Source organism: Apis florea, unplaced genomic scaffold (genome assembly GCF_048593485.1).
Source record: "Apis florea isolate Af1SG1 unplaced genomic scaffold, ASM4859348v1 contig_3078_pilon, whole genome shotgun sequence".
NCBI lineage: Eukaryota > Metazoa > Arthropoda > Insecta > Hymenoptera > Apidae > Apis > Apis florea.
The window spans coordinates 2886586-2913302 of NW_028256702.1; the positions used below are offsets into that span (position 1 = coordinate 2886586).

Sequence of the window (26717 nt, forward strand, 5' to 3'; positions counted from 1 at the left end):
GTGATCGGTTCTTATGCTATTTAAATGTATACAACTTTGTTGTTTGCTAATTGGCATAAATACTCTACATTTTGCGACAATTGTTGAGTGGACAAATTTCTCCAGGGTACAAAAACTATAAGAAACGTATACATTACGAATGGAAAAATATGAAAATATTTTGAAACGTATTCTCTGTGTAAAAAGTTTTTATATGAAAAATTAATTGGCGCGTTTAAAATCAATCTATTGCTATATAATATATGAATTCCACTTTCTAACAAAAATTTTTTAATTTTTTTTGTTATTCGACATATACTTTTCTTTGATCAATTTCTTTTTTTCCCGAATAATCAACCACCGCTCTTCCGAGTATTAAAAATTTTTAAGATCCATAATAATTAATAAATTTGCATTTAAAACATTTTCTCTTCCTTTTTATTATTGAATGGATTTTAAATATAAATTTTATATAACAATTATTACTTTAGTTATAAGTGACGATTTTATTAAATTTATTAACAAATGATACGATAGAATTAATCATTTTTCTATTCAAAGTAACTAGAAATAATTTAAATCTTAATTTTTTATTAAAAATCAATAATTGTTAGATGAGAAAATGCTTCGATAATACATTGAAAAAGTCCACATTGTACTCAAAAGTCAATCTCTTTTTAAATTTTTCTTTGCTTCTTTAATGAAAAAAAAAACTAAAAAAATAATGTATTTTATAATACAGTTTTTCGTGCTACGATTTTATTAAAAATGAACTTTTTCTATACCAAAATATATAAATAAAAAAAAAAAAATGAAGCAGGACTAATGAGCACAACACGTAATAACGCAAATTCGGAAGAGGGCATGTGTGAGTTTATCACACATTTTGTCTACGTTTATAGAGCGTACTGATTTTTGCCGTTCAACAAGATCATCCAAATGTCAGAATTTGTCATAAAAAATCATGATCAAATCTGACAAACAATGTTTTCTGTTTGAAAAATTATTCTCTCTTTTTTTTTTTATCTTTCACTCTCTCTCTCTCTCTCTCTCTCTCTCTCTCTCTCTCTCTCTCTCTCATACTCTTATTTTCTTTTTTTCATTCTCTCTTTCTCACACTCTTTTTATAAAGTTATCGAGAGATATCATTACGGCAAACTGTTTTTCATTAACAGAAATTTGAATAGTTCCATGGTTGTTAGTAATTATAATTTTAGATCGAATTTACACAATTGCGTTTGTCATTTCTCATTTATTCCACTTAAAACAAAACTTCGTTATATTTTTTAAAATTAACATAACATAAGCAATGATCGTCATATATTAGGGCGAAATAAAAATACTAATATATAAGTTTTTCATTACTCGAAAGTTTAGAAATCTATGAATTCGAACGAATGTCATTTTGCGAATCATTACATCTATCAGTAAATCTTCACATTGCAAATATTTAAAAAATGCAAAATTCTAAACAGTCTATCTAAACAAGCAATTCTCATCGATTCAAACATTCTATTCTCATTCATAATTCGTATAATGAAAAAAAAAGGCAATTAATACAAATTTGAAATTTTCTTGAGGTACATAGCAAAACTTTTCCTCTAGAAAACAATGCGTAAAAATATTCTTAATGTTTTCACATTTTAATTATTGAGCTCATGTAAATTATAATATTACAAATGAAAAAATTCCCTTTTTCCCTACAATAAGCGTTATTAAAAACAGAATATTAAAAATTTGATCAATCAACGCTAAAATTATGTCATCGTATGCTTCGAATAAGCCAATAAGAAGCTGACATTATATTGCATACAATAAAATATTTAAGTATCGTTTGAATCTATATTTCATTTATATAAAATAATACAAAACGGTCAATAAAATATCATAAAATAATTTTAAAAATTAATCTGTTTTATATATATGCCACAACAAAAAATAGAAACATGCAAATTATCTCAAGAATTATTTGTTGCAGTATATGTTATTAATAAGTATCGAAAATGTACATTATTCATCGTGTTTCGTTCATGTTATCTTACTTATTGACACAATTTATTTATGTTTATTAATATTTCGCATTCTGGCATTGAAATTTATGTTCCAAGTTTTATACTCTAGAACCAAATATAAAAAAGATGCGAAAAGTTTATTAGAAGAATTATATTGATCGATATATAATTATCGAAACTTGAAAAAAAATGCCAGAAAACGGTTATAAACTTATGCCGAAGATATATTAATATAATATAAATAACATTACAATTACCAAAGTGAAACGGCAAAAATCAATTACGACTGCCATTAGAAACATATGTATATGAGTACGCGCGTATCATTTATTATAAAGTATCTAGGTTTTTGTATGATTATATCAATCTTGATCAATCTTACGTGTATACTGCCTTTTAACTTTCTTATTACTGTTTTCTGTATAAATATGTATTGTTGTTAAATCATGCAAACCTCGTTTGTTTAAAGTCCTTTATCGGTAACAAACTGACGTTTGCAACGTCCTCTTTTCTATTCATCAAAGTAAATAAAAGAGTCGAGTTTACAATGTCAGTGTCCTCCTCTTTCACACTTAAAAGCTAAATTCTAAAGCTGCACTCTTATCATTTATCTATGTATATTGTACAAATAACTAGCATTTGACGCGACTGTTTGCTAGCAATTACTTGCTAAACCGTTTACATTCGTGACATTGTGTATAAAACTCTATTGGAGTATATGCTTACACTGGTAATTCTTACTTTTTCTTTTGTTAATGCATTTTTAATAATAGTAATTATCACTTTTTCGCTCTCTAGGCCACACAATTTGGGTGCCAAAATTTGTTAACGACGTTTGCACGCGACTAAAGCATTTGGAGTGTTTGCAGAATCGGGCAGGACCCGAGAGGCCAGCTGGGTTCATCCTCACTAGACCATGTTTGTCTGTCCGTGCTCATAAGCAAAGTATTATAAGCTTCTGTGCCGGACGTATATCCGTGCCCAATGTAAGACCAGTCGGCTTCTTAAGAGATACATAAATAAAAAAAACTAAGAAGGGAAAGAAAAAATAATGGAAAAAAAGAAGCTTCCCTTATGTTTTCCTTTGCATTCCTTCGTAATTATATTTTTTAATTTAATTTTTTCATCTTTCTTCTTTTTTCTTCCCCCTCCCCCCTTTTTCTTTTTTCTTTTAAAAGCTCATATATAAAGCCTGTTTTTTTTTTTTTTATAAACGAGCAGAGAAATTGTCAAAGTTGACTAGTTAACTTCTGTCTGTTTAGTTTTTTTTTTTTTTTTAAGCTTTTAAATTGAAGCAATTCTTACTAATTATTATAGCATTTTTTTTTCAATACGTTTATGCAGTAATATTAATATAATTGTTTTTATTTCAAGATGTTCTTCGTAGACAACAAAACGATGAAATGCAAAGCAATGCAACGGGGAAGGACTTTTTTCTATTTCCCGTTCTCATTTCCCTCCTTTTTTTTTTCTTTTCATAAACAGTACGACAGGTTTTGTGGTATCATCATGAACTTTGTATATACAGTATATATAATCACCTAATATATATTTTTGACGGTACCGCTATCGCGACGACAATACATATCGACCGTCGTCGTAGTTCTTTTTATTTCTTTTCGTTTCAGTGAATAGCAACTGGACTCTGCTGGACGCATACTCCAACCATAGGACTGTCTTCTCTTTCCGGATCTCTTTGTTTACCGGTTGAGACTGTCGACGGTTGTCTGACTATTCCATGCGCATCAGTCGTTGAATAACCATAATTGTAAAAGTTCTGCTGCTGAATCATTGGTGAGGTCATCATCGCAGGCAGATGGGATATACCAGGGAGAATTAGGCTATTATACGATCCAAGAGAGCTTTGTATCAGGGAACTGTCTACAGATTGCATGGACATCGGCCCGGATGCAGACACCCCAGTGGCCGAAGTTGACGGATAGTTTGTTGTTACGACACGTCGATTCCCTAAATGACGAGGCGATGAATCGCACTCCATAGGCTGATAGCCACCAGGGAGACTTGATATTTGCATCGGATTGCCATTGTTGTTGCTTCCCTGTCCTGACATGGTTACCAGTCCTAGGACATTAAAAAAATATAATCTTAGATCGACAAACAATGTAAAATCATTTTCACACTAATGCAAAGATCATCCAATTTACTAGCTCTTACAATAGAACGTCACTATGAGAAAATTGAAATAAATAAAAAAGATTTCAAAATACTACGAAGATACATTCCAGGCATTGAACTTAATTTGATTTTATTATTATATATATTAATTATTTATCGATATTAAAGCAATTAATTGTATATTTTCATCTTTGAATAATTGAAAAAAATAAAAAATTTGAAATAGATTGCAATGTTATTAATCTAATTATTATTAATATGATTAAATATAAAATATATTTTATCAAAATTATAATTCGTGCATATAATTGATATAATTTTAAATCGAAAGACGATTTCTAAGAGTTGCATTTTTTATGAATCTATTGATTTATATTTTAATTTATATAAATAAGAGTTATATAAATATATTTATATGATATATGATAATTAGTTAAGAATAATCATAATTAGAATTAAAAATATTATAAAATTTATATCTATTAAAATAGCCAATTAATGTAAAATAAATAATGTGAAATAAATAACAAATAATTATAAATTTTAAGTAACATAATATATAGAATCTAATATAAATTTTAAACCAGACTAACATACATATTCTGGTTTTAAAATATTATATAATAAAAATAAATATAATATATAAAAATTTGTTATAATATTGTTTCAATATTTCATATTGTTCATAAATTTAAATTTCTTATAAATAAAAAGTTTATTACAGTTTTCAAAATTATATTTATAAATAATATAATTTATTTAATAAAGCTTAATTATATTTGGGTAAATACTTTATGATTATTAATATATGAATTATATTTTAAGCATGATAAGTTTTTCTTATTATTTTTTATTAATGTTATTAATAAATGTTTAAAGGATAATTTTAATAATAAATTGCTAAAACTTGCTATCAAATACATATATGTCAAGACATAAGATAAATCAAAAGTAATTAAATTTTAAATTTTGCATTCATGTTTAAATGCGATCAATTAAAAAATAATTTTCTACATTACCCTTTAAAATCGTCTTGCTCTACATTCTAAAATTCCTTCGTTTCCAAATATTTATTCTTTATACCATCTTGTGCGTATAAAATTACAATTACAATTTATGATTTATGTTTTAATAAATATTTAGGTATTCATCTTGAAATAGAAATATGCAAGAGAAAAAGAAAAAATTATTTTAGATTAAAAAAACTAAAACTTAAAATGATGGATGTGCGGATATGTAAATTAATGGAATATTTACTGAAATGATGAAATCTAATATTTCTCATTATATAACGAAGATGCACTTCTGAACGTGCTATATGCAGGCAATTAAAACATGCATAAAATAAATTACAAGACAATAAAAAAATCTACAAAATAAAAACTTAAAACAGATATGCAATTCAATTACTTTAGGAATATGTTCTTTGTAATTAAATAATTAATATTCATAAATTTAAATAAAATTTAATATATTTTACGCATACATATAATTATTATTTATTTTTGATTTCTTATAATTATGGATATAAATCTTATAAAGAATATATTCCCATGATACTATTTAATTTTCATTGTTTTTAAATATATTTTATATTGACAAAGGTATTCTTAAGTAATTAAGATAATAATTTTACAATAAATATAATTTATAAGAGTTTACATTGTATCAAAGTATTGAAACACGGGCCATCAACATGAATCCGTGTGTCACTTAAAAGAAAAAAAATTAAAAGTGCTAGTTTTTTTGTTTAAGCAAGCAAGGCGTCGTATGTTACATCCGAGGTCAGGATATGATTATTAGGGACATTGTTAGTCTTTTAGCTTGTAGGATTGTTTGTTAGACAGAACTTACTTATGTTAGTAAGTAAGATTAGGGTTGGGGCCTAGGACAGGTCGTCGCCGCCCCGCGGATACGACAGTCATCGAGCCACGTACTGTCCCCCCATCATATCTACGGGCAACAACAAGTATTGTTTAGTTTGCGCAGAAAATAAAAAATATCAAAAAAATATTTATTTTATTTTAATATTTCATAAATAATTATTTTATAAAAATGTCAATCTTTATCTTTTATTTATTTTATTATAAAATGATTTTTTCTATTATTATATTATATTATATAATCAACTTGTTTTATTATAAAATAATCATAAAATATTTTATTTTCTGCACAAATTAAAACCTGCCTAAATCTTCAATACAATGCCAAACAATTTCTTAAAAATTCAAAACAAGAGTCATTGTATTTCTTTAATCCATTAATTTTTACATATAATGTTTCTAAATCATCATAAAAGCTTAAATTTGATTGAATATTAAATCATGAATTAAAAAATAAATATTTTGTTGCCTCAATTAGATTTTATATATTTATGTTAAAAAATACAATTGTATAAGAAAAATATTGCTATACATCATATAAGAAGCAAGTGAAAATAATCATTGATATTTCTGGAATTCATTTAGTTTTCTCAGATACAAGATTATAAAAAATTTGTTTCATGTATATTAAAATAATTAAACGACAAAATCACAAATTTAAAAAAATAATTATGTGAGATTGCTAACTGTGTATTTATTAAAGTTGTGTACTTGTTAAGCGATACATAGCATAATTTTTGAAAATCTATCTTTTTATACACACACAGCGCTTATTTGCATAAATTTCATAATTATTATACATCTTAGATTATAAAGAATACGTGCGTTTCTTTGATTAAAATATTATTTTAAAAATAGAAAATATATAAGACTATTTAAAATTGATATAAAAAAAATTAAATTATCTATCTAATATTTCTTGTGTACTATTAAATATATAATATATTTATATAATATAAACTGTTTTACCGAAACATTAAACCAGTGTAGCACAACTTAATCAGTGTAGATGTTTAAAAATCTTACTGAAAATAGAATAATTGTATTATATAGAGTGATTAAATTAAATATTTAAATTATTTCCATTACTATTAAAAATAAGAAACAATAAAAAAAAATTTAAATGATTTCAAAACATTTAATAAAACATTTAATAAAAAAAATTTTTTTTCCAAGATCATATTAAAAATTTTTTTCAAAATAATCAAAAATTTTTTGTATTATATAATTTATAAAGATATTTGATTTTTAGCAATTGTGGATAGTGAATATAATATATGTATGACATACATATTTTGAAAGGCAAAATCATCCATTTTTCATTGAAATAAAAATGGTGAAAAATTTAAAGAATTTCTATCTGAAATTTTACATATTGGATGATATTTTATAAAATATTATCATCATAAAATACTATAAGAATATAAAATATAATAAATAATATATTTATTTAACAGATGGATAAAGCTTGATATAAACTTGATATAAGCTTGATTATTTGACCAGTCATCTGAATTAATAAATTATTTTTTGTGCTTTAAAATCTATTAACTTCAAATAACATTAGATAACAATGAAAGAATGAATTTTATCAAAAATGAGATTGCAGAAATATATTAATACGAAAAGCTAGTACTAGAAGAATGTATTAATATAAAATTAATGTAATAATAAAAAAAATGTTGATGATCTTGAAAAAAAATTTTTAATATGAATTTCAGAATCATGTTTTGAAATTATTTAAACTAAATTATAATTTTTTCTTTTAATAATAATGGAAATAATTTAAATGTATAATTTAACGCTATATAATACGCTCTGTATATAAATTGTTTAAATTAAAATTAACAGTAATAGAAAAAATCCCAGATTAAAAAGGAGAATATTTTTATTTTGTCACGCGTGTAAAACGATCAATTAAGCAAAAAATGATGCTTTATACATTATGAAATCTTTAATAACTTACCATGATCTTGGCTCATCGATACTACTGCCGGGCTCGTGTTAGCACTATTGGCAGCAGCAATATTCGTGTTGGTCCCCTCATCGGCTGTTCGCTTAAAGAAATTGTGCTGAAGTGCATAATATGGTGTCACTCTTGTTTTCGGATCAAAATCCAGCATTCGCAGAATCAAGTCTTTAAATTTGAGGTAATCAGAAATTGAATGACCAGGTTCACCTATCCTTCTACCACCAGGGCCTCCGCTTTCGACACCTAAGATATCATGTAAGCGTCTCGTACCAGGAGGTTTGTACTTTTTACCATCCTTTGACTTTTTCAGCACATACGAGCCATCCGTGGGGACTTTGTCAAAGTATTTCCGCGCTTTGTGCGCTTGGTCCAATATATGTTTCGGTGGCATTCCTAATACTTCTACGATTTTATTCATTTGATCGACCTATAAAATAGAAAAATATATAAATAATTTAAGAACTAAATTTAGTTCTTAATAACAACTATTCAAAATGTTAATATATTCGTATCAGTTTTAAAAAATCGATTCTAGAAACCAAAATAATAATTGATATAAAAAGTTAAAGTTTAAATTAATATTTGTTAAATTGTTCATTTAATATGAAATTAAATTGCTTATAATTTATGAGAATAAAATAGATACATTAGATATAAAAGTTACCTTGTTTCCGTCTTGCTTTGTCTAACATGAACTTAATGATATATTTATAGCTTAATAAATAAGCCTTAATCTTTTTATACTAACTTTGATATTTGTTCTTTAAAATCGATTTTTTAAAAAAATTAAAAAATCCCAATATATATTATTTATATGTATATATATTATAAATTTGTAATTGAGCATGATTATATAATATTTAATTACATATAAAATTTTGAATATATTAAATGGAATATATAATATATAAAATAAATTAATTAAAATATTAAATAACTTTATTATATTACATTATACATAAAAATACAAGTTATTTATATAATTTAATATTTATTACCTCGTTGGCCCCACTGAATAGAGGTTCTCCTGTATGCATTTCAACTAAAATACATCCTAGACTCCACATGTCTATCGCAAGGTCATAAGGTATTCCTAATAAGACTTCAGGAGATCGATAAAACCTGGATTGAATATACTGATATATCTATAAAAAGAATCAATAATTAGCTTCAAAATTATATTATCAATTATCAAATTATAATATAATATTACTTACTCTTTGTCCAAGTTGACACGAACTACCAAAATCTACTATTTTTATCGCACTTCGTTTGGGATTGCACAAAAGTATGTTTTCAGGTTTCAGATCACAGTGAATGATGTTCAATTCCGGTGTAGACAGGAACAAAAGGGCAGTACACAGTTGCTGTGCAAACTTCCTTGTTAAGTTCAATGACACTCCTCGAAAATTCGTATTTCTAAGTAGATCGTACAGATTATATGATAACAGTTCGAATACCAGACATAAATGATTTCGCCACATAAAATGCCTTTTTAGTTTAACTGTAATTAAAAAATTTAATTTATACAATATTAGTGATTTTACATAATTGATATACAATATTCAAAATGATTCAAATAACTATAATGGATTATAATTCTAAAAATTAGAAAAAATAGAAAAATAGAGAAAAGTTTTATATTCTTTAGTAAATTCTATTATCCTATTATGCAATTTTTTCAAATATATCAATATAATGGAAGAATATTTTTTGAATAAATATTTTTAAATGGAATTTCGTGATTTTTTAAGAATAAAATGATTTTCTATATTATTATAGCTATAAAAGATAAAAATAAAGTTATTCAATATTCAATATTTTTTAAGATATTTTACATTTTATGAAAATTTAAAATAAATAATAAAATAAAAATTTCATTATTATATTTTAAACATAATTTTTTTATCTTATTTTTTATTATTTTCAAATTTTATTTTTTAAGAAACATAAAATATATTTAAAAAATTTAAATCGTACAAATTAGATGATCAATAAAGAAAAATCAATCTAGAAATTAAACTTTATAAATACATAGTACTTATATAAGTGTATAATTTTTTTTTTAGCTGCCTGAAATCACTTTAAAATTTTAATATATAACTCTCAAACTATAAGAAATAAAAAAGTTTTCAGACAAAAATTGTTTCTTTTGATAAAAATTATTATGTTTATATAATTAAAAGAAGTTATAAATAAAAAAATTAATTTTTTTTAAATTTGTTTTTTAACATAAAATTTTAATTAGCAACCTAAATAATAATATTTTTATATAACTTAATAACAGTCTATATAATATAACATAAAAAAATAAAATTTAAATATTTTTGCTTTTTAATAAATACAGTTTTGTTATGTTGATTTTCATTGCTGAATTTTCAAAAGTAAAGATATTTATATACTTATATTAAACTTTTGTATCTTTTATATAAATGGGAATAGAGAAAAAAAAGAAATTATTTTATGAGTATTTTATAAAATCTTTTTATTTTTAATGTTGCGAAATTTTTTTTTTATGTATCAGATAAAGGAATTCAATAAAGAATGATTATATAAATACATATTCTCAAAATTTTCTTGAATTTTTGGATTCAAGATCTTTCTTTATAAGAAATAAAGCTTTATAAGAAATATATGACTATTAAATCATTTTTTTTTATTAAATAGTTTCATTAAATAATTTTTCGTTATCTATGTATCATGAAAAAATATAATAACAAGATATGGCATTATTTATAAATTAATGTTTTTATTTAATATTTTTCTATTAGTTATTAATTATAATTATTTCTATTAGTTATTTTCTTTGTATAATTTTTTTTCTTTATTAAAAAAAACCATTAAGACGATATGTTTACTAAGAATAAATCAATATATTTCTTGAAATTAAATGAATATTGATTAAAAATTATTTATATTATAAATATATATAATGTAATTATGTGTATAAAATCAAGAAATATAATTGTAACAAGAGTATAATTCTGTTCATAAATATGACAGCAATTTGATTTTCATTTCATAGATATTTGTTTAATTAATTATAATCCTTTTTAATTTATTTGATTTTATGATATTCAATAGATATTTATAGATTTTAATATGAAAATTTTAATATGAATCTGTAATCTTGTTTTTTTCTATAATTTTTGAAAAACTCAACTTTAAAAGAATTGCAAATTTTCAACTTTGTAAATATTTCATAATAATAGTACTTTTATAATAATAGTTATTCAATTCTTTTTGATTCTGTAAATAATTCTGTAAATTTTATGTAATAAAATGATATAAATAGTTATTAAATTATAAATATCTAAATATGTTTAAATAATAATTAAAATTGAAAGAATACTCAAAACTTATTTTTGCTAATTTTTAATACTTTAATTATTTCATACATTAAGAATTTAGAAAAATTTTTAATCATATTATATGATAGAATAGAAGAAAAATATCAAGACAAGCTATAAAATCAATTTTCAATATAAAAGCAAAATAATTTAATAAAACAATCAACAACAATGATACGATGATAATAATCATTTTGTCTCTTACGCTGTATTAGAATCATGGTCATATTACTTACTATTTTATATATATATATATATATACTATTATCACAATATTTTGTCAAACTATTTCGCTTCTATATTGGAAACAAAAATGACTTTATAATTTTCCTTAATGTTTTTTTAGTAGAAAATTCTCATCTATTACATAATATAATTAAATATTTTAAAATTAGTTTATGAAACATAAACATGAATTTAAAAATATTAGCAAAAATAAATTTGTTTTTGACACTCTTTTAACTTGATCATTTTTTGAATATATTCAGATTTTTTAAATTTATTTATTTATTTAGAAGAATCCATAAAATTATTTTTTGTATCAAGAATAATAACTATTATTGTAAAAATATAAAACTTATAGAAAATTTGCAATTTTTAAAAATTTTTTTCAAAAATTATAGATTTTGAAAGAAAATAATTTTCAGATTTATAAGAACATTAAAATATATATATATAAGAAACACCATTGAAGATTATAAAATAAAAAAAAAAATAAAATCATAATACTATTATTGAATAAATGTAATATACTAAAAAATGTATAAAATGTAACGAAGTAACGTTTAAATATATTGTTAAATTTTTAAAAAATGCAAAATATTTTGAGAAATATTGAATATTCAATAATTCTACTTCATATTTTTTAAAAAACCAACTTATTCAAAAAAGATCTTAAACTTCCATTTAAAAAGAACTATAATTACACTTCATATTGAATTATATAATAGAATAATAAAATTTGTTAAATATTGCAAATTTTTTTTGCACGATTTTATTTTATTTTTATTTAAAATTAAGTTATAATCTATTTCAGTTATTAAACACTCATTTTATATGTACAAAGTATTATAATGTATAATGTATCTGGTATAATAATAAAATATAATAACCAACCTATATAATATTTGTTGTCGGTATCCGCCCTGTTCATCATTTCCAATAGCCTCACTTCGATTTGCGCTTGATTTAGAAAAGGTTTTTTGTTCTTGATAATTTTTATTGCCACTTGCGTTTGTTCTTCATGATCAAATGCTTTTACTACTTGGCCAAAACTGCCTTTACCTATAAGTATAAATATTTAATGTTTTAAATTATTATCATTGTATCTATATTATTATTTATATAAAGATAGTATGTATATATTATAAAAATTGTATAGTTTTTTGATTAAATTGAATAATTAAAACTTAGATATTTATATAGAATATTTTAAGAAAAATAATTTTATTAAAAATACTGAGATAAAATAGAAGAAAACGTACCTTATTAATGTAATATAAAAACAGATATTTAATAAGATAATGTTTAAAAATGTTTAAAAAATGGTTAAAATCATTAATATTTAAAATTTATAATGTTACTTATTTCTACACTATAATAAAATGATTATGTAAATAATAGTTTATGTAAATAAACTTCTCCTTGTCCTACTTAAGAAGATTTTTATTTCTAAACAAACTTTCTATATGTTATTATTCTATGTATATTTCTTTGAAAAAAATTGTTTCTGAATTTATCATTAAATAGAACTGCTATTATATTTATGATAGAAACATCAAAAGATATAATTAGATAAGAAAATCAAAAGTGATTGCTTTAAAACTAACATCTTTTATTGAATTTATTTGATGATAAACTAGATAGAAGGTTATAGAAAAAAAAATTGTATTTGAAGTTAAAAAATAGTTATAAAATTATTTGATTTTTTCTGTTTATACTATTTTTTTCTATTAAGAAAAAATTTTTAAAAAAATTTTAACATGTTCTAGATTCGAAGATGTAGAGAATTTTAGAGAATTTTTTTCCATTATTTTAAATGTACAAAATTAAAAATATTAAGAAATTTTGAAAAATTGAAATTTTGTTTTCAAGTTTTAAAGTAATTATTTTTATATTTTTATAATAATTATATATTGATGTAAATATATTAATATCACGTTTTTGTTTTCTCAAATGTTTTTGATAAGATAGATCATAATTTAAATAAAATTAATTTTCCATAATGTTTTGATATCGTTATTTTAGAATATTATATTTTTGTTATTCAATGTATTAAAAAATTTAAATATTATGAAACTTTAAATTTTTATTAAGAACTCCCATATTAAATGAAACAAATAAATTAAAGAATATAAATTAATTTCATTGATTAAAAGATTATAAATCTTATAATGATAAAGTTTTAACATAGCTGCAAACGAATGTTTAAGCATCTTACTATTATTTTAAATATACCATTTATTTTTACATTTCGAAATTTGTTCAGACTTATCTTTTTTTTATATGTATTAATTATTTAAATACTTTCTTAATTTCAAAAAATAAGTAATATTTTTTTAATTATTTTTTAAAAATTTTTTATTTACTTTTGTGATATTTTTGTGATTTTGTGATTGTGATATGTATTAAATCATTAAATATACAATATATCAAATAATATTATAGAAGATTGTAATATAATATAATATAATATAATATAATATAATATAATATAATAATAATATACAAATGCTTCAAAATTATATTTGTATAATTTTAGATAAATATTTTAAAAATGATTTTTAAATATTAAAAAAAATAATAAAAATATATAATAAATTAAAAAAAAATAAATCTATTTTTTCTTAATTTATCATAAATCAATTTATGATAAATCAATAAAATATATGATATTTTATAAATTTAAACGATAATTTAATAAAAATAGATAATATATAATATTTTTATTATATATAGCTTTTTTACCTATTAGCGAATCGATCTCATAACGATCGAGGAACTTTTCCCCATTCTTGATAATATAATCATGATTATCGTCATCCCAGCCGTCGTTGTACAATTTTCTTTCTTTTTTATGGGAACCATCTTCTCCTTGCATCTGTTGCGCCCTCCTTTTTTTCTTAGCATAATAAACCTATGAAAAAAAGAATAAATTAATAAAACAAAAAATTATATATCGAAGTTCATAAGATATTGTATTATACTAAATTCTTAAGAAATTTCAAAAATATAAAAGAAACATTCTATCCTATGAAAATTTGATTATGAACAGAATCTTATATGTAATATTTTCATACGAATTTAAACACGTATTTATATGTTCAATGTAATTAAACATTATAACATAATATATTTTGTGTATATACTTATTTTATTCTTTAATATATTTTATTACATTTTTCATACTTTTTCATGTGATGTTATTTAATATTCAAATTTTTTTAAAGATAAAATGAATAATATTTAAATTATTATATAAGATATAAAAAAACAATAAATAAAATAAACATTTAATAAATTTAGAAGATAAAAATCTAACATGAGAATATAAAAATTGAAACATATCATAATTTCAAATAAAAGAAACTTAAATTATTAAAAGAATTAATTCAAAAATTAAATTTTTTATTACTTTTATTTATTATTTATTTATTTATTTAATAAATTCCGTTTAATATTGATATATATTTATAATATATATTAATGGTATATATATTAATTTATATCATATAATCATATAATATCATCATTATATTCAATTATTATACATAATAATTCTACATAAAATAAAAAGAATAACAACTATAAAATATTTTATCAAAAAAATAGCATTTGATAAATGAATTAACAAATAAATATATTTGTTCATAAATAAATATAAGTAATAAATAAATAGATATATTTAATTTATTATAAATTAAATATCACAAGTATATATAACATTATTATTATCCAATATAGATAATTCGAAAGATAATTCGAAATTTATGATATAAATGAAATCAAAAAAATTCCATAATTCGAAATAGTATGAAAATTAAGAATAATGAAATTGCACGTATATTTCGTTTTCAAATAAATCAAATTTGAAAATTTTTCAAATATAAATAAAATTATGTAATTTTTGATTGAATATGAACTATCAATAGATGATTATTCTATATGTGAAAAATATAGAAAATAAATAAGAAAATATAGGATAAAATTTTATCTAATAAATAAAATCTTGTTTTTTGAAAAATCAAAATTAAATATATATATATATTCAAGAAATCATATAATCAATGAATTTTCAAATTCAATTTTCTTAAAAACTAATTTTTAAATAAAAAAAATATATATTTTATTTTATTTTCATATATTATTTAAAATAACTTTCTATTTAATAGTTTATTCATATCTTAAAAAGAATTAGCTAACTTCATTTATATTTGAAAAATTTCTAATCTTGATTTATTCGAAAATAGTCTCTCTTATTTTTCTTGATTTTTGTTTTATTTCGAATCATAAAATCTTTTTGATTTCATTTATTGCTATAAGTTATAGACTATTCTGTATAATATAACTACATTTAACAGCAAATTATGCAATTGATTATTTAGTATTACATATAATGAAAAAAAAGAAACAATGAACAATAATTAATTTACAATAATTTGTAATGTCCGTATATTTTTTGTAATAGTACAAAATAAATTTAAGAAACAATTTAACTCAAAAATGTAATAATCTTTAATATAAAAAAATATACTTCATAAAATTAAATTTGATTGGAAGTAATTTATTATAAAATATTATTAATAAATTTTTATAATTTTTAGAAAATCGATTCTAAATAATTTAAGTTTATATTAGATAAAATAAAACGCGAATAGAGTGCAATATAACAGATCACTCTATCTGTTTCTTATTTTGTCTAACGCAAATTTCAATTATTTGTTTACAACTTAATAAATAAATGATATTTTTGTATATCAATTTTTGTATTTGTTTTGATCTTTATTCGATTTTCTAAAAATATTCTGTAAATATATGAACATATCATAGAATTATATGTAAGATGTTACATTTAAATTTTTCAAAAAAATATTTCTACAAAGTTGTTTAGTTAAATATTTTTCTATTATATTAAGATGGCTTATTATATCATATCATTTCGTAAAATAATGGAATCAAAATCGCGTATATTGATATATGTCAGCTGTGAATGTTTTATCGCTTAAAATAGTGTAACTGTATTATTTTCTTGTGCCAGATTAATTTAAATTTATAATTACTATTGAAAGATTAATTATGATATTATAGCAAATATGAAAAATTAAAAATTATTTCACATTGATATTAAATAATGAATTTTAATTTTCACTTTTCACTATTGAACTTGTAATAATAAAAATTTAATAATTAGTTTTTTATTTATCTTATCTTTCAACTACTATTATTATTACTATTATTAAATATACAATTTATAATATTCAAATTTTTTTCAAAATTATTTTTTTATATTTTTCAATGTTTCTCCTCAGATATATTTTTTCAAATAATTGTAACTTAATTAAATATAATTTCTGAGCATAATTCATTACTTGAAAAATTGACTTTTTCAAATAATTTTGTAAGAAAAAATCAAGATAAAATAATTTTTTATTATTATTAGAACCAATTAGTCCACTATCCTTAATTTTGCTAAAAATACTATAAAAATTCATTATTAATATCGTTTGATGAAATAAATTCGTGAAATAATTTTTTATTTTTTATGTTTACTACACTATTAACATAAGAAGTTGGATAAAATTTGAATCGGCCTGATAAGGAGGTAAAAACTCTATATAAATTACATGGTTTGAAGCAAAACGTTTAGCTAACTACGTCAAGTTAAAGTTAAAGTTAAAGTTATATACATGCAACTTCGATTCTATTTATAATTTATGATTTTTCTGCAAGGAATGATAGCATCGAATTTCTTTTTTTTTTTTTTTGCTACAATATTATGAGTAGAAAAATATCATTTAAAAAAATTATTTTGACTTTTAAATCTTAAATCCTATCTTAATTCATTTATGAAAAGAAAAATAATTTATACATAATATTCTTTTATACTAAACAACTTTTAATATGGTTCAATATCAAATTCATAAGAAATTAAAATTATCAGAAATTGTACATATATTATTAAAAAATTATTTTAAAACTTATTTGATTTGAAACGCATCACATAATGTAAATTATTTATGATTTTTTATTTATTTGTAATATACTAGTTCTATAATATAAGAAATTTCAAGATCAATTTCATTTTTTTAAATAAACTTATATAATTTTAAATGCATTAATTGAATAATTTGGATATTTTTCTATAAAAAAAAGTTAATCTATTTATGTAAAGAAAAAAAAACATTGATTTAGAAAATATTTTAAACTTAAAATTTTACTATATAAGAGACAAGGAGAATATAAACAATCATATTATGTATTCTTTCTTTTTCTGAACATTTTATATTATAAGTTATAATTTTCTAAATTGTATTATATTTATTCAATTTTTAATGTATATTATACTTTTTTGAAATATCTAAATAAATCAATAAATAAAAAAATTAAATTAATTTTAAAATCTTTCTTATTATTTGATTTGATCGGAAAAAAATAATTTAAATGAATGATAATAAATATATTTCCATTTGAATTTTTGTATAATATTGAATTAAAAAAAAAATGGAATAAAACATATTAATCAATAAATCAATTAAATATTAAATCAATTAATATAATTATATCAATAAAATAATGATAATGTTTCGACGCGTTATTTTTAAAAATTATTTATATTTTTCTTCTTAATTTTAAAGAATTTCAAAATAATTTGAATGACATAAATATATGTTTTATGTTAAAATAAGAAAAAGTTCGAATATCTCCTCTAGAAAATATATATTTTTGCTTTTTGCATAGAATATTTAATAACAAATGCTTCAATTTTTCAAAATAAAATAAAATTAAAATTAAAAATAATTATAAATTAATATCAATATTAATATTAAATATATTAAATTTTAATATCATAAAAAAATGGACTTAAATATCCCTAATCTCTATACATCGATTTAGAATAAATTAAAAAATGAAAATATAGTCATTGTTAAAAAAATATTGATAATTTCTTAAGAATTTATGAAAAACAGAATATTGATATTTACTGTTATAAATAATTTTATTATATGATTTTAATAGAAAATGTTAGAAATAATAAAGAATAAATTTATTATTAGAAATTATTTGCTTCATTCAATTAATGTTTCATCATATAACTTGCGTAAAAAAAAAAAAAAAATTCACAAGCACACATATCATGAATGTCCACAAAACAATATAGTTAAAATATACATTACAAATATATATAAATATATATATAAAAAAATTTATATGTAAGATAAATGAAAAATAAAAAAAAAATGAAATAATCTTCTTGAGCAAATCAATTTAAATTAATTTGCCAATATAAAAATAAAATGTAATGAATAAGAAAATGAAATTTATATTTGAATATAAACAAAATTTATTCGTAATTTATATGCTATCATAAATCATATCATAAAATCATAAAAAATTATTATACTTTGGTTTTCTCTCTTAATATTCAAATATCTATAGAAAAATTCATATGAATTATAAGTATTTATTAAATAATATTATAATCTCATTATATAAAAATTATATAATGAGAAATATTATTCTTATATAATGAGATCTTATTTTAATTTTTGAAAACAATTTATATATAATTATATATAAAAATATTTTAAATAAATTTACAATATCAGATATTTCATAGCAAAATTTAAAAAATATCGACATATCATATGTGATTAACTTCAACCTATTAATTGATAAATTATATAACCTCTAAATTCTGGAAGACTTTATATATTTTTGGAATCAACTATTTTATATGCATGATAATTTATATAGATCATAAATATTTAAAATTCTATGCATGGGAAATTTGAATGAAAAAATCGATACATATTATAAATATCTACGGAAGACATCTATAAAAAAAAAACAATATACGTAATAAATATGTACCTGAAATCTAGAGTAGCCAAATCTTTTTTAATTCTTTGTCAATAGAATAGAAAAACTACAATGATTATATATTTAATAAGATTGAACTTGATTGAACTCCTTCATACTAATGAATCTTTATTAATTAATATACATTTAACATGAATGTATCTTCATGTTACTTTGATAAAGTAAAAGGATAATAGTAAGATATAATTTATAATATAATATAATTTTTCTATTAAAAATTAAAAATTTTCTATTAAAAGACCAAAAAGAATTTAAATTATTTTGATCTATTTTCAAATATAATTTTATCGCGTTGTTTTTATAAATAATTTCTATTCAACATTCGTATCAATTTTTCCATTTAAATTTTCAATATTTAAATACATAAAAATTTTTCGTAAATATTTATGATCTATGTGAATTTTTAGGTCGTGCATACAAAATGATTGATTTCAAAAATACATAAAATCTTTCAGAATCTTACAGATTGAAGCTGGTCAAATACAACATGATCAACATTTTTTTATATTTTTTTGTAGTTGTTTTAATATAAAATATCAATGAGATAATAATATGAAATTATGAGTGCTACAAGAAATATGTTTGTATAAAATATTAAATATATATATATACACACACACATAAAATAATTTATTACGAACATAAAACTCAATTTTTATTACTATGTAAAATAAAAGTAACATAAATATTTTATAGGATAATAATGCAAATATAACATTGTAAATATACTCATGCATGAATCTCATATAAAAAATTCATTCAATTGTACATTAAAAACTTTAATTTCAAGATGTTTTATACTTAATATGTAATGTGATTTCTTCTATTTTATTTTACTGCTTCGAAATTTTGCTGCTTATTTTTATATCTTGTGAACAAAATAATATTTCAACCTTAAATTGGATCACATATATAACAGCCATTTTGACAATTATATACCCTGAGTGTAAAAGGTATTTATACAATAATTAATTTCAATAAAAACATTGTAAAAATTTATTTATAAATTTATTATAATTCAATTTCAATAAAAATTATATTCTTTAGTAATTTACAAAATAATTTGTAAAAAGAAATTACGATTTATTGTTGAAATATAAAACAATATTATATTTTTATAATTATGTTTTAAAAATGACAAAAATATGTGCGTAATAAATATTCATATAGTTATATTTTATTAAATATATGATATAAATATTATATGAAAATAAAAAAAGACAAAAATTTATTTAAAATATTATAAAAAGAATATATTTATATATATTCTTATATATATTTATACATATAAAAGAATATATTTATAAATTATAAAAAGAAGACACAAAAATTATTTATAATTATGAATTATGAAAACATCGAGTAATAGTAATATTATTTAATATTATTATTAAATAATAATATTATTATTATTATTATAATATTATAATAATGTACATAATATATAATATAATAATTATAATTATAATTATAATAATGGTAATAGTAATAATAATAGTAAAAAAAAAATACAAAAAATTAATGAATATAGTTATTTTACTATTTCTTCATTAACTTTAAAAATAATTGCAACAAAAATTGTTAAAGAATTTAAAAATAATTTGAACATTAAAAAATTCACTATATTATACATTATTTTTTTGTAAGATCAAATGTATCACGGTATAAATAATTTATAAAAAATATTATATACTACACATAATATTATATGGTAAATAGTACAAATAAACAATTTAATAATTATTAAAAATGATTGTCGGTATTATCGATATTTTAAATTGTTATAAATTTAAAGAAATATTGAATATAATCAAAAATGAAACAATGAAAATTTAAATAAAATAAAATAAAATAACATTATGGATATAACAAGTTTTAGAAAATCATTAAAAACGAGACTTTAATTTTTAAATTTAATGTAGATTCAATCAAAAAATATTTTTTAATGTCTTTACAATTGATTAAATTTTTTTAATTTTTAAATAAAATTCTTCTATTTACTATATGATATAAAAATTTTTTTGAAGAAACTCAATCGAACTCAAGACTATAGAAGACTTTATATTTTAAAATGACAAACTGATTTGCATTTTTTATAATTTTTTAAATAAAATTAAATTATTAAAATATTAATAATTATTTACCGAATATTAATTCATATCCTTTTTATTACAAGTAAGAAAATTGAAAAAAATTGCAATTTATAAATAAAAAATTTTTAAATAAATTTCAAATTTTTAAATAATGGAATTTATTGAGATTTTTCGTTATATTATTATAATATTTCAAAACTTGATTTTGTTTAAAAATCAGATTATAAATTGTAATTTTTTAAAAATCTTTTTATAAGATAAAATATTTAATAATATTTATACTTATTTTGTAAATATTTATACATATATAATATTTTTTGTAAATTATTTTATCGCAATATATTTGACATATAATTATTAACATTAATTAGTATTAGTGAATTTTTTAATATTCATTTTGTTTAAAATTCTTTATTAATTTTTGTTGCAATTATTCTTAAAGTTTGTTTAATTAATAAAGAAATAATAAAATAATATATTTGATATATTCATATAATATACTCACTAATTTTTTGTGAATAACACAAACATATTACATTAAATGATATCGATTTTATATTACGCATTATTCGGTAATGTTTTCATAATTTATAATTATAAATTTATATCCTTGTCTTTTTAAATACATAATATTTTAAATAAATTTTACAAATATAACTATATCAATGTTTATTACGCTCATATTTTTCGCTACTTTTTAAATATTGATTTATATTTTAGCAACAGATATAACTATTTTTTTTGTAATTTTTTTTTGTAAATTATTAAGAATATAAATTATTTCTAGTTAAATATTATTAAATTAATATATTAATTATTATTATAAATTATAAATAGAAATTATAAATTAATAAATAAAAACTATAAATTATTAAATTAATAATATATATATATATATATTATTTTTGTTAAAATAAAATCTAATAAATGAAATTTTATAATTTTTTTATTAAAATTAATTACTGTATTTTTACATTCTCTATATATATTTATTAATTCTTAATATATAATATATATCTATAATTTTTTTAAATTGTAACATTAAAATATTTAAATATATATATTTGCCTAGTTTTTCCCTCAATAAAATGTAATTTATTTATATAGTTGATATTACATTTCCAAACTAGAGCAAAACTTTTTCTTTTTTTTTTTCTCTAAGCATAATATTTTTCAAAATCGAACGTATTAAATTTATTTCTATTTTATATTACAAAAAGTTTTTTTTTTTTTTTTTTTTTTTTTTTTTTGAAGAAAATTTACTTTTTCAATTTATGTACTTTCAAAAAGTTTCAATTTTATTAATTTTATCTTTTGATAAAACTATGAATGATTTTCTTTTGCCACAAAAATTTTTTAAAGAGCGATAAATTGCAAGATACTTTTTCGAATTTTTTAGAATCTTTTTTAGATACTTTTTAGAATCTATCATCATATCAATAATATTTAATTTTTTTTTCGATTTTTTTTTATTTTATTTGATATATATTTAATTTTTTATTTTATGAGTGTATATCAAATTGTAACATAATTTTTATCTATAATTTATGTGATTTCACGATTTATCTTGATTATAATGAAAAATATCTCTATTTTTGCGATTTCTTTTTTATTTTCCTAAATATATTTAAAATATACAAATCATGAAACAATATTATAAAGTTTAATTATAAAAGTTCTTGAATAGTTTTTAATGTAAGCATTTTTCATAAATATATTATTGCTTATTTTTCATTACTTATTTTATTTTATAAAATATCATTATATGTTTATTTTTCATTATTTTATTATATAAAATGTTCTTTTTTTCATATAGAAACAGTAATGAAAATGGATTATTAATACATTTATTTTAAGAATTTAAAAAAAAAATAAAACAAAATTAATAGATGATTTTCACTATATATTGAATTCAAATGCTTTTTTTATATAAAACTTTGAATTGAAACGTAATAAAATAGAAATTGCTTATATATATATATAATTAATATCAAATGAATTATAGCCCGAATTATAGTTTCAATTAAATTATGTATTTCTGTAATTCAATTTGTTTGAATTAAAGAAAAATTTAATTTTAATTTCAATTATTATTTTTTATTGAGAATTATTTATTTATTAATATAAATATTAAATGAAAATTTTATATTTTAATTATAATATTGTTTCATAATATCTGAAACAAATTTAATAAATCATATTTTGATAAATATTTTGATAAATATTATTTATTCTTCAATCTTAGATCTTATTATTAATTATTATTATTATTATTAATTTTAACTTTTCTTTTCTTTATAAAATCTTAATTTTTGTTTTACTATTTAATTATTAAATTATTATAATTTACTATAATTTCGAAAAATCTCTCTTGCCAATTAATATTTGCCAATTTGAAAAACTGATAAGAAAAATTTTAAACTTTAGCTTTAGATATTTATTTTTAGTCCCTGAAATGTTAATAAAAACTTTCAATATTACATTGAAAACTATATATTAATACATTAATTGCTGATGTGGATGTTATTAATACAACAGTTTTCACTATCGTTGTCAGTTGTCGTTGTCAACGAGTATTTAATAGTCGATATAACATCTAGTTATATCAGTCTCATATCTAGATTCCACAATCTATTCTATAATCCATTAAAAAGTTCTGATCAGTCGTTTTCAAGAAATTAAATATATTGAATTATCAAATACTAAGTACGAGTGAGAAGAAAAAATCAATTAATAAGTAAAAGCGTTTGGCGTGCAAATGTAAAAATTATTATTATTTTGGACATGCTTCCATATATAGAATATAGAATAGAATAATGATCGAATGGGATTAGATTAGAATTTAAAGATGGCTCCAGTAATGGGACCATTAATATTTACAATTTTTCATGGAAACAGCTAAAGATTTTATATGAGATAGCCTAAATATCGAGATCGGCATTTCATTACGAAAACGATTATATTAATTATGTTTTTATAGGCAAAATTTAATATATAATTATTAAACGTAATTATTTATTATTAAAATCTTTAGAATAACAAATAATAAATTATTTTTATTTCATCAAATTCATTTTTTTAATATTTTTATTTCTATATTTATTTTTTTGCTCTTTATTAAGCGAAATTTATTTATAGTTATATAAATAATATGATCTTTTTAAAAGTTACATATTCAACCATTTACATTTAATATTCAATTCAGTGTATCAATTTAATATATTATGAATAAAAATTTAAGAGGAGAAAAGATAAATTAATAATTTTATAAAGAGAATAGTAATGAATATATTATAAAATAAAAATTGTAATTATTTAAAATAGGAGGCTTCTTATTGATTTTTTTTTTTGGATATGTTGTAGTCATTTTAAATAATTTCTTTGCATAACTACCATTCAGCTTTATTTTTCAAGATATTTATAAAAAAAAATTGCTACCATTACGTAAAATTTCTTTTATATGTAGCTGCATATGCATAATCATGTAATTACAAATATTGAATTTATTTTCTATTAATGGAAACTGGCAACTAAAATTTACAAAGGATAAGTTCAAAAAGATAAACTCAAAAATCTATTTGTTCATGGATTTATAATGTTTCAAATCCAATGCCAAACTTAGATTAGATTTGATTAAATAAATTCCACGAATTTTTAAAATAAAATATAAAACAATCTTTGGGCGAAATTATAAAGATTGAAATTATAATGATAAATACCAAAATGATCTTGATATTTATAATTTCGATCACTGTAATTTCGCTTTTTTATAATTTTCATATTTTACATTATTTTATTATTTTATTTTTACGGATTCTACGGATTCGACATTGGATTTCAAACATTTTAAACATAATTTATCAATTAGTAAATTTTTGATGCTTTATCGGTTATACATATTGCTCGCTGCAATTTTATAAAAATAATAGATAAATGATGAACACACGGAGTTGGACTAAATATGTATAAGAAAAATTTTTTTTATATCTCGAAAATATTTCGAAAATTAAATCCGAGCAGTGATAAAATGGAAAGAGAAAAGTTGTTAAAAATAGTTTCCTTTACCACATATTCAAAAATCAACAAAATCGATGAAAATCCCCGAAAAATATTCTGAATAATTATCAAATAAATACACTAGAATTCAATTTATTTGAACATATTAAGAGATAAATATGCGCAAATTTGTCTAAAAATTAAGTTAATTTAAAATTTTGTTCCAATAAATGAAGTTCTATTATATAATCAAAATAATAGATAATTTATAAAATAAAAAAAATCTTTCACCTCATTGATGTGCTTGTAAGTTTTGATGAGATCTACACTGAGTTTCCTAAGAGGTGCTGTAGCTGGATCACGAAACCTATGGGGTATCCTGGCTTGCATGGCGTGTATATCCGCAGGGGTTTCTTGTGGGACCCCACCGGTACCGCCACCGGTACCGGTACCCCCACATACTGTGGGAGGTAATGGCTCCTCAGCTACTAGACGACCGTAAAGAGGTGCGCCACCGCCTCCACCACCACCTCCACCTGCACCCGTTCTTCCGCTTACTGAAAATCAAACATCGTCAAATTAATAGAAATTATTATTATTATATCTGTTAATAAAGAATTTCACTTATTTGCTTTCTCAATATATATATTATTTATCCTAGATTAGATCGCATTGCTTTAGTTAACAGAAAACAAATATTTGAATCGTTTAATTTATTAATTAATCATCAAATAATTTTGCAAATTTATTAATTAATAAATTTCAATTTATTTATGAATTAAATTTATAAAATGTCAATTATATATATATATAAAGAATTTGAAACTTATTATTGATGATTATAATTTGGATATATAAATGAACGATAAATATAGTTATATTTTTGTTAAAAAATGGGATTAAATTTTTATAGATATATTTGTTATTAATTATCTAATTATCTATCTTTGTTATTAAATTTTGAAATTTAATAACGAATTTAATTAATTTAATTTAATTAATTAGAATTATTAAACTTAATATTTTAATAATTATATAACAAAAAATAGAAGATAGAAGAAAGATAAAAGTTCACATAAAATTAGTTTAATCACGGTATACACAACACGTATATTTAAGTAAGACGCTACGGTGCATGTGATTGAGAATCCACGCAACGAGGTCACGAAGACTGACACACAGGTCGTCACGATAAC

At 19.8% G+C, this 26717-nt stretch overlaps 1 protein-coding gene across 1 annotated transcript in view; it reads right to left on the reverse strand.

Moving 5' to 3' along the window:
* Positions 1-1211: 1211 nt before the first annotated feature.
* mnb (minibrain) overlaps positions 1212-26717 on the reverse strand; it is a 64235-nt gene continuing 38729 nt past the window's right edge. The window contains exons 2-8 of the mRNA XM_012491275.2: positions 25813-26078; positions 14300-14468; positions 12449-12616; positions 9200-9486; positions 8981-9127; positions 7977-8409; positions 1212-4073 (exon numbers count right to left, since the gene is read on the reverse strand). Coding sequence (XP_012346729.1) covers positions 3616-4073; positions 7977-8409; positions 8981-9127; positions 9200-9486; positions 12449-12616; positions 14300-14468; positions 25813-26078 — 1928 coding nt within the window. The 3' untranslated portion in view covers positions 1212-3615. The remainder of the gene's footprint in view (positions 4074-7976; positions 8410-8980; positions 9128-9199; positions 9487-12448; positions 12617-14299; positions 14469-25812; positions 26079-26717) is intronic.